This window comes from Oxyura jamaicensis, chromosome 5 (assembly GCF_011077185.1).
Source record: "Oxyura jamaicensis isolate SHBP4307 breed ruddy duck chromosome 5, BPBGC_Ojam_1.0, whole genome shotgun sequence".
Lineage (NCBI taxonomy): Eukaryota > Metazoa > Chordata > Aves > Anseriformes > Anatidae > Oxyura > Oxyura jamaicensis.
The window spans coordinates 24,668,279-24,683,021 of record NC_048897.1 but is presented as its reverse complement, the minus strand read 5'-3'; the positions used below and the strand labels follow the sequence as shown (position 1 = coordinate 24,683,021).

Here is a 14,743-nt window from a genome sequence, read left to right as displayed (position 1 = left end):
GGTCTTGGTCCAGGTGGCGAGACATGTTTATGAGATGATAATAAACAGTGCTTCTGCTTGTGCTTCACTTGTGGTTACGTTTCAGACTTCAGCTATAGCAGCCTCACCTACCAGTACCATGGTGTTTCAGGCAAAAGAAAAATAGCTGAAATCATAGTTCTGGAAAACTAATAATGCAAGAGGTCTCTTGTAATGGGGTGCATGGAACTGAGTAGCACATCTTTTCCTGCAGAAGTTGTACTTATAGGGAAAGTTAGTTGTATATAGTAAAGCCGAGACAGAAGGCAAGCAAGGATGAACTGCGAAGACCAGAACAATGTTTTATGCCCTCTTTATCCATCCCTTCATGCACACAAGTGGTATACACATAGCAGAAAAAGGGAAACTTCCAACAGGCTGAAAGTTCTGAAATCTGCAACTCCTTTTAATGTGCAACTTAGAGCAGAGAACATCTTTCTAAAGAATATTTATAGTACATGCATATTGGCATTAAGTGCACAAGAAATTAACAACTTGAAACCAAAGAATAGCAGAGGTCTAATAACAAAGCAAGATGAATACCTTGACGCTTTTCAAGTGTATCTGTACCATTTATTTGACAAAGTATATAGGGCTAATAAATTACCATCCAGAGTCCTTCTGCTGTTGCCTCTTTAGCTATTGTCTTGTTATAATGCATCTTCATTATGCTTTCGACCCTTAACTGTTATGTTGCTGCCATCTTAAGAGAAGGAGAATCCCATGGCAAGAGATCTTTCAAGTAGCAAGACAATTCACTATAGAAAAAGCCACTTTGAAACTGCTAATGCAGTCTTTTTTTTAACCAGTCTCCCCTGAAGAAATCAGCAGTGTTTGCAATTTATTCCAAGAACTGACCCCCGATGAAGACTTAAGGTTCCCCCCCATGTCTGTATATACATATAAAAAACAAATACATATGCACTTGCTTTAATGTAAACAGCAAATAAGTTGAGACAAATCTTGACCCAGGTTAGTCTCCTCTAGGGCTGCACTCTAATTTTCCAGAGCAAACTGCATAGTGCAAATGCAATAGAGTTAAATACCATGTCCCAAGTGTACTTGAATTATGCTGCATGTAACTAGAGGATATTGCTTTATAAAAGCGAAGTTGCTGCAGTCATCCTCCCTGTTCCCAGTTTTAACTACCACCTCACACCACTCTTTCAAGCACCACTGTGTGAAGTGCATGGTGCCTGGCCCAGTTATCTCTACACTACAGCCTTTGAGCTTCCCAATCTTTAGATGCAATACAAGGAAATGCATTGCAGGGAGCACCTAACAGTTACCTACTTGAGGTAAAAGCTGCAGCTCAGGGTATTTCTTCACCAAAATACTCCTCTGCATGAGCTGCTAGGGCTTAGGACAATGGCAACAGAGTAACACAAGTAGCCTATGTCTGATGCTGTATTAAGTTGTAGCATACAACCTGAGCAATGGTCTTGTGCATAGGCAGGTCCCAGTCTTCAAACTGTGAAAGTACTTCTTTGTACCTCCTGTTGTATTTGATGCAGTCATGACTGCCAGGGGCACTCTCTTCTGTGGACATTAAGAATCTGAACAGATAACTGTCGTACTGTTTTCTTTCCTAGAGCTGGGACTAGACCTCAGGCAGCTTAGTTACCCACCTTTGTTGATTCACCGACAGAGAAGCAATATGTGCATTTGCTACAACAGATTTTACTCCAGATAAGAGCACTGAATCACAGAAAATGCTTGCTATTCTTCAAAGGGCAGGACTGTCCAGTCAGTGCTGTTCGTAACACCTGTCACAGCAACTGATAAAGGGTCATCAATAAAGGGTCATCAACTGCTGTAAGCAGAGCAGTTAAAGTACACTTCCCCCATAAAGGCTCCCTCTGTAACTGCTACTTCTCTTCTAAAGTGGAACAGAGACAGCAAATAAACTAAAAAAAATGGCATAAATAGAAAATTGTTTACTTAAAAACAAATAAGCAATGATAATCACATATCAGCACGTGGTCACAGGTCTGATTTTTTTTAATATAAGCTATACACCTAGCATCCATGCTTCTTTAGTGATATAAACATGCTCATGGAAGGAAGGGAAGCTGGTGCCTCCTAGCAACTCCTCAGAACCTCCTCTTGAACAGTGTTTATTACAAAGTTAGGTAGTTAGCAGGGTATAAAGTTTTAATTCTTACAGGGCACTGAGGGATTCTAAAAACAGTTGTCTGTCTCTATTTACACAGGCAAGATTTCTGTAACCATCTTTCTGTTTTAAATATGGCAAAAATGCAATTTGCTGCCTTTCTAACAGCTGTGAAAACAGTAACAAATATGGCAAAAATGCAGGTAAATATGCATAGTGCAAATTTTGTAATACCTTTTTTCCCTACTAAGACAGTTTACTTATGAGGAAGCATTTCATTTTATTTCACAAGTCTCTGCAAACTACTTACATGAAAAATATTCAAAAGATAGCCCTTTTGAATACTCAATCACCAAGAATTACATGTGAAGTGTAGCTTTTGTATGGAGGTTAAGACTTTCCACATAAGAACAATACTGTAATCCTCCTTTATAACAGAAGGGAACAGAATATTAGAATGCTATTCCTAAAACATTCTTCATTTTAAAGTAACTATTTCATTCATAAGATTGTTTTTAAATGAGTTCTTCTGAAAGCAAGCTTTCAAAATCATCCAAAATGAGCTTACATATGCATGCTTTGTTTTCATTGCTAAAGTGATCCTTGATGAACACTACTCAAGTCCTATGGTTGGGGTTTGTGTGAAGCAGGATGAAGATTCTGAACAGACTTTTTTTGAATTATCGAAGAAGCCGCTCAGACTCCTTGCACTTGCCTTCCTTTGTTTTCCTCAGTAATGCCTGTTTTATAGCATTGATCTTTTCATCGAGTTCAGCCAACGAATAGTTCTGCTAAAAGAACAAAATAAAAAGTGATTATTTACATCTTGTAACTGCGAGAGCAGTGGCCTAGCATTTGATACTTGAGGTCATTGCATGTTGCACTAAATGACAAAAATACTTTTGAAGAATTGTGTGAATCTTGTCTATGTCTAAAAAAAGAATGTAAACTTGAAAGAAACTGACGGATCATGGATCAATATATCCATGCTATTTCCATTAGATGATTACTTAATCTGTTAAACAAAAAATAAAATAAAACCCTTTGTGAGTAAAACACTGGACCAGACTATCTAGAGCTCACAGAACTCAGCTTTACAATTCAAGTTGTTTATTTTTTCCCCTATTGCCCAACATCAATCTCCTTTGTGTCCATATAAAGTGACATGTTTTTTGACCACCATTTACACATAAGAAAAGGTCATCAATTTCATAAAAATATTTTACCCTACAGAAGACTTTTTCTGATGTAAATAAACCTACTTCCTCAAGCCTTATATGGCCCACTCCCTTTCTAAGTGTTCTCCCCAGTCATCTGTCTTCAAGCATTACTAGCAGCAGACTGTGTTCCAATTAGGGTACCACTTCCACTAAGGAGAAATTCTCTCTTGTGTTACTGACACTGTTAATGTATTCTCTGATGTGACGGTGGTATGAAAATAGCAAGCCTCACTGACTTAAGTTTCTATCTGCTAAAATGTCAGGTCTTGCTGCAACACTTCTGCTGAGACAGTAATTTCCACTTTTACCATCTCTTCATAAACTGATAAAGTAACTTTTTAAAAAAAGATGACAACATTACTAGGAAGGTGATTAGAATTCACAAACTGCTTGTTACCCCCAGCATGATTAGCATCTATTATAGTGTTATTTTACTCCAACATCTTTCTAATTGTTGAAAACATCAACTAACCCACCCTAGTACAGACTTGTGAAAGACTCATTTCATTGTGACATCCATTATTTTTTTCTCCATCTTGCCCTTTCTTTAGCAGCAAGCTAGCTCACACTGATGCAGCTATTTCTGAGAAGTCAGATGTTTGCTTGGTAGAACTTCTCTCTCAAAACATCCTAAACTGAAGGTAAACAAAAGTTAACAGCACTTACATGCGGAGGTTGAACCTTTCTCCTCTTGCCAGAACAGCTCTAAAGAAAAGACATAATCAAAACAGACTTAATATTGAGTTGACAGAGGACATTCGTTCAGGTAATTCTGAGATCTACAGAGCCTGTAACTGTGTTGACAAGAGTCTTAAAAGTACAGAAAGAATTGTGACTGCCATTCCACAGGTTAAAGAAACCTTTTTATAATTAAGTGTACTCTGGATCATGAGAAATACCACTGGAGAGCAGTCAGAAGTCATTGAAGCTTTTCCATGCTTGGCAGCCAACATATTCACCAACAACTTAACTGGAGATTCCTTCAGTGAAGACGAAAATCAATATTCAGCTTTTGAAACCATCAATATTTTTCTCCCTAAGATTTTCCTGTATCCACACCAATATTGAGTTAAACTTTGGACAAAAAACAACAACAACAACAACAACAACAACAAAAAACCACTAATTACTCCACAATACTAATCTTGCCTCCACCCGGGTCCCCATAATAGAGATGATCATAAAGTACTTTCCAAGGAAATTTCAGCATATGAAAGTACATGTTTTTTAATGTCTAATTTACAAGAACTTGAAGGCATAACCTTACAGAAGGAGGACTTTATTGGTTTCTACCATGGAAAAAAAGGAAAAAGAATGGTATTATTGCTGTTGACTTTTAAATGCTGACTCTTCTTTGGCTGGTCTCAAGGTAGAATATATAAATTAAAGTATGATCAACAGAAACTTTCTTATTGATTATTACATAAGGAAAGAAGGAAGAGCAAGATACCAGATCAGAAATTTTTGCAGCCAAGCAATGCAGAAATGTAGAAAAAACTCACGTAGAAAAAACTACTGTTCTCTTGCCCTAATCTCCACGGGTGAATGAAGAATATAGCCTACTATTCAGAAACAGACAGAACTCTGCCTGAAAACTAGAAGTCATAGAATCATATGAAACAGACAATTTCTAAATGGTTTATCCTCTCATCCTACTGGAACAGCTATTTCATATACCTGATCTTTAGTAATCAGATCATGTACAGAAGCCCAAAGAATTGCAGCTGATTTTTTAAGCCATTAATGATTTGTATCAAGATCTAAACTTTAGCCAATTTTCTTGTCATCAGAAACACTTCATATTTTAAGGGGACAAAAAAATTTCCATCCTCTATAAGACAGTTCTTACAAATTAGTTAAGCTCAGGTAGCTACTTTTTTTTTTTTTCCCCAAAAAGAAAAACTTTTCTTTCAAATGAAAATTAGGTAGAAATGTGACGTTATGGAAATGGTCCCCATAAAATGTAACTATTGTACCAAGCCAGAGTTGTCTACCAATATTATCTGCATTCTAACCCATTATTTTTTGTACATCAAACATTTAAGCACAGAAGCCCAAAATCCATTTAGGTATAGTAAAAGAATTTGAGAGAATTTCTTACTACAGATTGAAAATATTCAGGAGATAGTCCTTCCAGCTCAAGGATTTTATCTTCAAGCTTCTTAATTCTCTGATAAATATCTCTTGGCACAGGACCACCTAAATACATCAAGACAAATAAAAATAATTCAGGAAAAGCACTTAAATAACTTTTTTAAATTAAAGATTGCAAGTTTTGACTTTGAGTCCAGCTACCAACCAGCAGCTGGAACAGAATGAGTTGATTGTAAAATAACAGGGAAGTGTAATTAATATAAATCACAGTAAAAGCTGGTTGTTAAGCCAGTACAATCCATGAAGACAATAGACAACTTTATACACATGGTTGAAAGAATGTCTCAGAAGGTCCCTGGAACAACAAATGATCACTTTTACAATACCAAATGTGCCAGATGTTCAAAATAGACAGCAGTATCAGGAGGGTGCTGACAGGATTGCAAGCCACACCAATTCAGCTTTGATATATAAGATTGAAGTGAAGGAAGCTTATCTCTACCAAGCATCAGAGAGGCTTGGGAAGAGGTATGAGTTGTGCTTGACAAATAAAAACATTTGCCTGGGTATGGATGGGAGAAGTAGGGGTGGGAAATGTGTATGGAGAAGGCCTTTGTAAGCTTTTACTTCTCTTGCCACCCTTTTTGTTTATTTCTAGGTCTGTTAGATAAGACAGTTCTGTTCCACAAACTGAAAGAAGCACTAATGTTGATGATTTTTTTCTTTCTTTTTTTTTTTTTTGCCATTCATCTATTTCCTCACTTCAAACAGATAATTTTTTAGGTACTTTCTCCCTCAGTTCTGCTCTCTATTCATTACTCAACAGCTACTAATTAAATTCAGCAAACCTCTTGTTCTTCTTAATATTGCTGTCTCTTAATTTAAAGAGAAGGGAAAAGAACAGTACAAGCACTAAGAGAAATTGTTTTGAAAAAAAACACTAGTAAGTCAAGAACAACTCTCAGTCATCAGAAATGAAAGCTAGGGAGCAGTTAGCTGAGGTAGGTTACCTGCTTAAATGAATACTTTTTGCACAGCTGCTGAGGAAATAACAAGTTATCTCATGGCCTAACCCAGGAATGCTGATTTGGACAGGAGCTGAGCTGGAATTGCACACTTTCATCCTCTTTTCCCCATACTGTATTTTCTCTGATTCATTCTTTCAAATAAAAATACGCCATCTATTGTAGGCACAACCTGGAGGCAAAGATTCCCCCATAACTACCCCCAATATGCATTAACTCCAAAGCGAATACATTTGTAGCTTTAATGCCCACCAACAAATTCTATTTCTGCAAACAAAAAACACCTTATTTTTGAGATAGTGCAGCTAAGCATCAGGCTCTGACCGTTGCCTCAACGGTATCAAGGAGCATCAGGCAGAGAGGAGACTAGAAGACTGATGCAGTATGCATTCACAGGAATCTAGTGGTCTAGTCACTATTCACCATATTCTAGAGAATGGCATGGCATCTATTCAGTTATTTAAAAGACAAAAAAGTCAGCATGTGCCTGCAGTGTGATGTGTACATTCCCATTAAGAGGTAAGGATCTGGATTTCTACTCTGTTTTGAAAACACTTTCAAGAAAAATACAGATTTCTCCTTGATGAGTAGTACTTCATGGATTTGAATTCTAGGAAGCTGGGGCTGATGAGCTACTTTTTAAGAAATTGGTAGCCTGGTGGCTAGAGCATTCATTTTAGTGAAAGGTGTGGACTCATGCCCATATGGCTAAAGGAAATTATTGACAAGGAGCTTCACACATTCTAGGAAACAGACTATCACAAGCCTCTCAGATAACCAAACTTCATGAATCATCCACTTTTAGGAAAAGGTCTCAGGTGGTGTTTTGGGTTCATCTTATCCACAACCCACAGGTTGTTCACGAAGCAAGACTGAGTCCTGACCTCAGCTTCTCCTTTTCAATAGGTAGAAAGTAGAAGGACTGCAATGGCTGTGGAGAACCTCTATGTCCAAATTCCAGACTGTTTTAAATCCCACTTAAGTACTTCTCTCTCCTTGGCTACCACTTGAAGCTTAAATTTATTAACTCAGCAACCTAGTCTGGACATAAATCTGGGTTTCATTTTGCACATAAGATCCTAAATATTAGATTGTAGTTCTGGGGAGACTAAACTCTTGAGTGGATCTAGCCCACTGCTTTTACATTCACAGAGCTTATAGACTTGCCCATTTTTAGTACAGTAATAACTGTAGTACAAACTGGCACACCAATCTCAAAATTAAAACATAATACACACCTGTTTGTAACCGTAAGTGTGCTTCAATATTTTGCAATCTCTCCTCAACAGCTTGGTTTCCACAATCGTGAATGGGTATGCTGGCTTTGTGACTGGACCCATGTGCTACTTCAGATCTAGTCTGAGGCCCATACGTATTTACTACCCTTGAAACTAGGTAAAGAGAAAGAAATGTAACACATATGCACATGAAACATCAACATATGTACAATTAAAACAAAAAATATTGTTAAACAGTTAACATGTCATTAAAATGTGAAAAACTGTGTTAAATCTATTTCACTATTGTCATATTTGAAGGGTCCCTCACACATTGAGATCAAAGGTTTGGTAAAAGTCCTTATTTTTATATACAAGTAACTAAACTAAAAAAAAAACAATTGTTTTTCCTTTGCAAATATAAAACACTATCATACATTCATGCTGAATGGCAGTATGAAGAATTTACCATCAGCTGCAGATGAATAGCAGAAAAATACATGTCTGTCAGTAGTTGCACATGTGAACCACTGTGAGTGCAAAGAGGCCAGACCTAATATTACAGAAAGCACCAAAAGTACATGCAGTTGAGGGAAGATGTATGACCAGAAGAACCACTACAAATCACAGAAAGTTCTCTCCAATTTCTCTTATTCAAGTAACAGCCTTACTGAATCTTCAGCTGCTTCTGGGTCTATCTTTCACCCCTGCAGAACTGCATCTTCATCAAAAGACTTCGGTCACTTCTCTTCAAATCAGGGTCATTTCTCAAGTCCTTCCTGACAAGATTACTGCAGGGTACTGAAGACTTAAAGACTGCTGAACACTCCAAACAGTGCAGAATACTGACACACCTTCTTACTCCATGTTTCATAAAAGCCACGTTACTCTCTTGCTTCAGTTTACACTGGTTTTGCTTCCAATTCCTTTCTAAGTGTTATTCAAGTTTCAGCAATGAAACTAGGTTTCAGTTACCTGAAATGTAACCTTTTTTTTTTTTCCTATAATAAGCTACAATCCATGTCAAAAACTAGCACTGTCATTAAAAAAAAAGTAACTACTGAGAGGAGTTCTTAGACAAAGATCTTTAACTCGCTTGCCCATCCACTTCTTAGCTCATGAGATCCTTTAATGCTTACACCTAGCATTGTGCTTCACTGTATTTTTCTGAGTTTCTCAAAAATGGAAGAGAGGATTACTTCCATTATTGGGTTTTGTTTTAATCCCAGAGTAACCTGTGTACAAGCACTCTTTTATAAATAACTTCTGCTGGATAATAATTTCTACACTATTTAAGCTTTTACAAAAGTAAAAGTGCCATGGCAACTTTGTTCCCCAACCTGTCACTTCACATAAATTTGTCTCAGAACTTTCACTGTCCCAAATTATTTTTGAACTCAATATAATTACACTGATTAATGGAAACAAAAGAGTGTTTTTTTTTTTTTTGTTTGTTTGTTTGTTTTTTTAAATCTCAGTTCCTCAACTGCTGGCTTCACCTTAGAAAAAAAATGCTATCAGTTGTATAGCTTCCCTGTCATGCCTTATGTTTTGCATCTTTGCTTTCAGACAATGGCAACAGGCTACTTTGTTTTGGTATTCAGTGCGTAACCATGAGGAAGTTATGGGGTTGAAAACCTATGGGGTTGAAAACCTTGGAGAAGCAAGGGAAGATCTAAAAGTATTCATTAAAATCAGTCATAAATTAATTTGTTAAGTTTCCATTTTTAAGCACTCTTTAAAAAAATTCTAAGCCAAAATTTATCAGTACTGATCTATCTTGACTTTCTTAATAAATGGGTATTAAAATAGTTGCTTACCCTTTATATGGCTTTTAAATCCAGGATAAGGTGTGAAAATTGCATCTGTTCTGGCACAGCTATTTTCTAAATAAATAATAGTAACAATAATAGAAAGAGTGAGATCCTACTACTGTATTTATAATTTTAAATATCAGTTTAGAGACTTTAACAAATCTAATTAAAATTTCTAATACAACAAAAACATCAGAAATCATTCATTCATTCCGTAAACACTTGCTCATGAATAATTTCACACACTTGCATGGATCTACTGGTTTTAACTGGAGAAGTCACTTATACAAATGTATGCACATATATATACACACACATACACACACACACAGAGGACCAATTAAAAAAAAAAAAAAACAACAACAAAAAAGCACTTCTCACTGCACTCTTCTAACTTGATTCTTTCTTCCTCCATAGAAATCCTTTCCTTGCTTACCACTGTTATTCTGTTTTTATGTCCTTTCTTGAAACTGTTTTCCTCATATTTTGGACTGGCTTAATTTACTCATCAGCATCCTATTTTCATCTTCCTGCATTTACTCTGATGCTTGTGACTTCTTTAAATTGCTTAGCCATAAAAATCTACTGTACAGGCCATCTTAGTTTATTCAAATGTTTTTATTTAAATATCTGTTCATATATACCAAAGGTTTACAAGTATTTTATTATGGCTGAACATACAAAGGAAGATCTTGCCATTTCTTCTGTTCTTAATTAACCGTTTTAGGAAGCAGTATTTTACCAGCTGGCATCTTCTACTAGACTGTAGATGTCATTTTCATTCCAACTAATATTCAAAGAGTTAAACTCTCTTCACGTAAAACTTGTGGAACAATATTCTTTGATCAGATACATTAAGTACATCACAGAGACAATGCACATTGGGGTTCACAGTTACTTAGAAAATCTATGTCTCTTTACTACTTTTATAGATATAAGTGTCTTTACTTTTAAGATGCATTTGGTTACACAGATACTGATTGTGCTAATGGGATCCAGCCTAACAAATGGATTTAAAACTGGTCAATTGTGCAAGTGGTATATTAAGAATACCAACAGCATGAGTTATGTCGAAATAAATGAGTTAGTTATTCTAAATAGCTTGCAATTCAAAATGATTACAAAAATATTTCTTTGTAATTCAACTAGCATTAAATCAACTTCAAATATGCATTTCCCAAGACATTTCTGAATTGCAATTCTGTTAACTTTGGAAGGAACATCTAGCTAAAACACTGAGAACAACAGTTGCAAAAATCATCTGATTTAATATCACAGTTCTTAAAATGAACACAGTAATATCTGTAATCTTTCTGTACGGAATCCATTAAACATTGTCATCCAGTAAATAATATTTTTTGCTTTTTTGGTCTATCTGGCAACATCTACAGTGCACATGCATGTTCTTAACTTTAAAGAAAAGTTACTCTCAAAATAAAGTTCTGTTTTAAATATAGAATGGTATCTTAAAAAAAATAAAAATAATAAACTTAAATTGCTATGAAGATTAAAGTATGGCCAGCCAGTTACCTTGATTACAATCAATAACATTGCAAAATTCCCTGACATTATTTTCATTGATCTCGGCTTGTTTCCTCTCGATGAAGGCTGATATCCGCCTGTCAATCTGTAGGTAATAAACATGATGGCATATATCTCTGTCATTCTTTAAATTTAAATTTTAGATATATATTTTTTTTAATTTAGGCAAATCACTTACTTCTGCTTTTCCAGCTTTTATTTGGACCACCTCTGGATCAAAATTAATATGAGCATCCTTCAGATCTCCCAAGTCACAACTTGCATACTTTTCTTCAGTCTGAGAGTTATCATCATAAATGTTTAAACTTGTTTCACAAGTTTGGCCTTCTGTTTTACCTGCAGGTTCAACATGACCTATACCTTCCTCTTTAATCAATGGCTGGAGTTTTTCTAAAAGAGGCTGAACAAAGAAAACGGTACGTTATAGTTAAAGGGGAAAAAAAAAGAAAGAAAAGTCTAGTACTGTTATAATTTCTGAAGCAGACCAACTGCAATAATTTTAGGAATTATAACATCTGCCTCCAACAGAGAACAGTAATTAAAATAAAAATCTAGAGTTAGAAATACTACACACATCATGATTTTGGGCTTTTTGACCTGCATCTTTTAGAGGTTTGTACAGGGAAACTCCAAAATTTCTGAGAAAATCTGTCTGCTACTCATCTGTTGGTAGCTAAATCAAAGCTTCAGTCGCTGGCACCAATGCCACTTAATTAACATGTCATTCAAATGCCTACTCAGAACAGTATTTTTCCTTCTTAACACGAAAGCTAATGCTTTCACACTGTAAAGCCTTTACTTTATCACCACAGCACTACATTCTCCACTTGAAACTGCAGTTCCCCAAGTGAATGAGAGAACACAGACATGAAATATATAGGTATTATCCAGAGCACATGCTTTTCTTGACATGGTTGATTATCTACTTAGGTCATGAAATTAAATGAGAGAATGCACTTACCTTTGTAGCAGCAAAATAAATGCTTATTATTCTACTGCAGTAACTCTTACATGTCATGTAAAACAAGACCTTGCTGTATACAGAGGTCACATAACCCCTTTTTTTTTGTTTTTACCAGTTTCATCTAATCTAAATTTTAGTACTTCTTTTCCCTCTGGAAATCCACAGCTCATTTAATTATTTTTAAATACATTATTTTTGCTAGTCATTTCCTGAAATGGAATCATATTTCTCCATTCAACTGTAAGAACACCATAGGTAATTTTTATTTTTATAACTTGCTTATTTTCCCTTTGTGTTTATTCCACCAAAGATTTCTTATGTCTGGGAAACATGAAGGTTTTTTCTTATACTCGGAGAGAAGCAAATGCAGAAACTTCCTTTTTTTTCCACCCTCTCAAAACTACATACCTGAAATAATTCATTGACTAGCTGAAAGGAAAACAGGTATTCAAATCACCACCTTTTACACATCAACTATTAAGGTCAAAACACTGTTCAGTTACCAGCTGATCACACCCTCCCCACCATACAACTGAATTCTAGATAATTTTGACAGGGTTGGAAAGTTTCAAACAGTCAAAAGAAGTGACAGTAATGGTGACTGGCTACTTGGCAGGATGAGACATTAATGTCAAAGAAATTACTCTTTAAAAAAAAAAAAAAAAAACTACGCTGAAAATATATTTAATTGCAGTAAGACACTCCAGGATGTGTCATGCTGGGATAATGCCACTTCTTGAACCACTGAAAGCACTCCATGAGCCTCAAAACTCACCCAACGCATGGAATCATTATCATAGCATGACACACACCTGCCGTGTCTTATTGCTTAATTATAACCCACCATAGATGGAAATGTATCACATTTACAATGCAAGTCTAGAAATCAATGAGGCTGCATTTATTCAGCCTGCTCACCTACAGTGGCTATTCCCACCACTAATCTGAAAAATCTGCGAGTACCTATGAAGCATACCAGGATCTCAAGTGTATAATACTTGTGAACCCTTTTTTGTTGAACATAGCAGTAAGATCAAAACAACTAAAATTTTACAGTTTAGATAATGTAACTACATACAGTTTTTGACCACTTTAGTCAAGTTGAATGTGTCCAATGAAATGTTTACCTGCAAACATAAAATATGCTGCTGAAGCGCACTAAAGAGCAATGTTGGCTGAAGTGCTGACGTGCTTTGAAGCTTGCTCCAGTCGATTACAACTTTCACGATATCATCTCCAAGGTTAAGCTTCAACAGAGCAAAAGAAACACCGCAAAAAAAATGTTATGTTGTGTTAATGTCACAAAAATATACAAAAAATATACAAAATATACAGGACAATAATTACACTCAATCTCATACAGACCCCATTTTTTCTGTGGGGATACAGGATAGGTTTGACATTTATTATTACACAAATGGCTTCCATTTTCAAAGTAAGATCATATTTGTAGAGTATGTTAAATAAATAGAAAATCCTAATTACCTAATCACAATTTCACTGTTAATTTGAGCTTTAACTTTGGTCATTTCTCTATTCAATTAAGCCTTGTAATAAAACCTACTGTTTTTGTTCATCACTCAAATCCTTTTTTTTAACAGATGACAGAATCAGCAATAGGAAGAAACACACACACAAATTTACAGGATGCTGACACACTGGGTATTTTATTCTTAAATGTGCAAGACTATATATCAGCCTGTATGAACAAGGTCTTGATACTGCATCGTTTGTACTTGTTGCTAATCCAAAGCAGGCTTTACATTGTGATTAACAGTGTTAAAGTTCTTACAAAATCTTCAGGTTAAACAAACTAGACTACACAGCACAACTGCCAAACCTATTTCCAAATCACAGTTTCCTTTTATACACATTCAGAACAAAAAAACAATCACCAAATGCTGTTGTCTTTGCTGAGGAAAGCCAGCACTTAACTACCAAAACAATAAAGAGAAATGCACATGGGTAATTTGAAGTTGTATTCTATAAACCAAAAATAAAGTCTGACTTCTTAATGCAAAGCTGATTGTTAATAATCACTAACGAATTGTGTACTTTTACACACACACTTGTCATATTTGTTACACTAAAGCTCTTTGCACAAGATGTGGAAGTGACCAACACTTTTATTTTCCTAAACCAAGCAGGTTGCTTTCCAACCAGACAACCCCCAAACGATCTCCAACTTTATAAATACAGATAAAACTCTTGTTTAAAAATCAACAGGACCTACAGGTACCCTGTTACAGATGCAGAATTCCCAAGTCTGCATATTTGTACATGTAAAAAAATAAAAATAAATAAAAACACTTAGGCAGATGATGAAACTGACCTTTAACACGTGGTCTAAAAATGGCTACTTCCAACAGCATCAAACACTATGGATATGCACACAGAATGTGTATGTACTTGTTTCCTGAATCCACAGCACAGCACATTAGGAAACAGTGAGAAGCAAACACAAGAAGGCTTCTGAAGACAAATCAATGGAATACTACATTGCTCTACATTAGTTTCAAAACCAGGCATTACCATAATAACTTTGTATGTAAAGAACTCCAGGCCTGAACCTTCATTCTTTAGTAAAAGAACAGCCTCATTAACTCCAGTGTTAAATTCAAAATGAATTACATAGTAAAAGAGATGGGAGGTCTACTGACCTTTAGTGAAAAAAAACAAAATAAAACAAAATAGTGAACAAATAGGAATAGTGAACAAATAGGAATAGTGAACAAA

The 14,743-nt window shown here is 35.6% G+C and overlaps 1 protein-coding gene across 1 annotated transcript in view; it reads right to left on the bottom strand.

Moving 5' to 3' along the window:
- Positions 1–315: 315 nt before the first annotated feature.
- Positions 316–14,743, bottom strand: part of MBIP (MAP3K12 binding inhibitory protein 1) — a 16,636-nt gene continuing 2,208 nt past the window's right edge. The window contains exons 2-9 of the mRNA XM_035328246.1: positions 13,135–13,254; positions 11,222–11,443; positions 11,032–11,128; positions 9,508–9,573; positions 7,709–7,861; positions 5,453–5,550; positions 4,018–4,056; positions 316–2,919 (exon numbers count right to left, since the gene is read on the bottom strand). Coding sequence (XP_035184137.1) covers positions 2,812–2,919; positions 4,018–4,056; positions 5,453–5,550; positions 7,709–7,861; positions 9,508–9,573; positions 11,032–11,128; positions 11,222–11,443; positions 13,135–13,254 — 903 coding nt within the window. The 3' untranslated portion in view covers positions 316–2,811. The remainder of the gene's footprint in view (positions 2,920–4,017; positions 4,057–5,452; positions 5,551–7,708; positions 7,862–9,507; positions 9,574–11,031; positions 11,129–11,221; positions 11,444–13,134; positions 13,255–14,743) is intronic.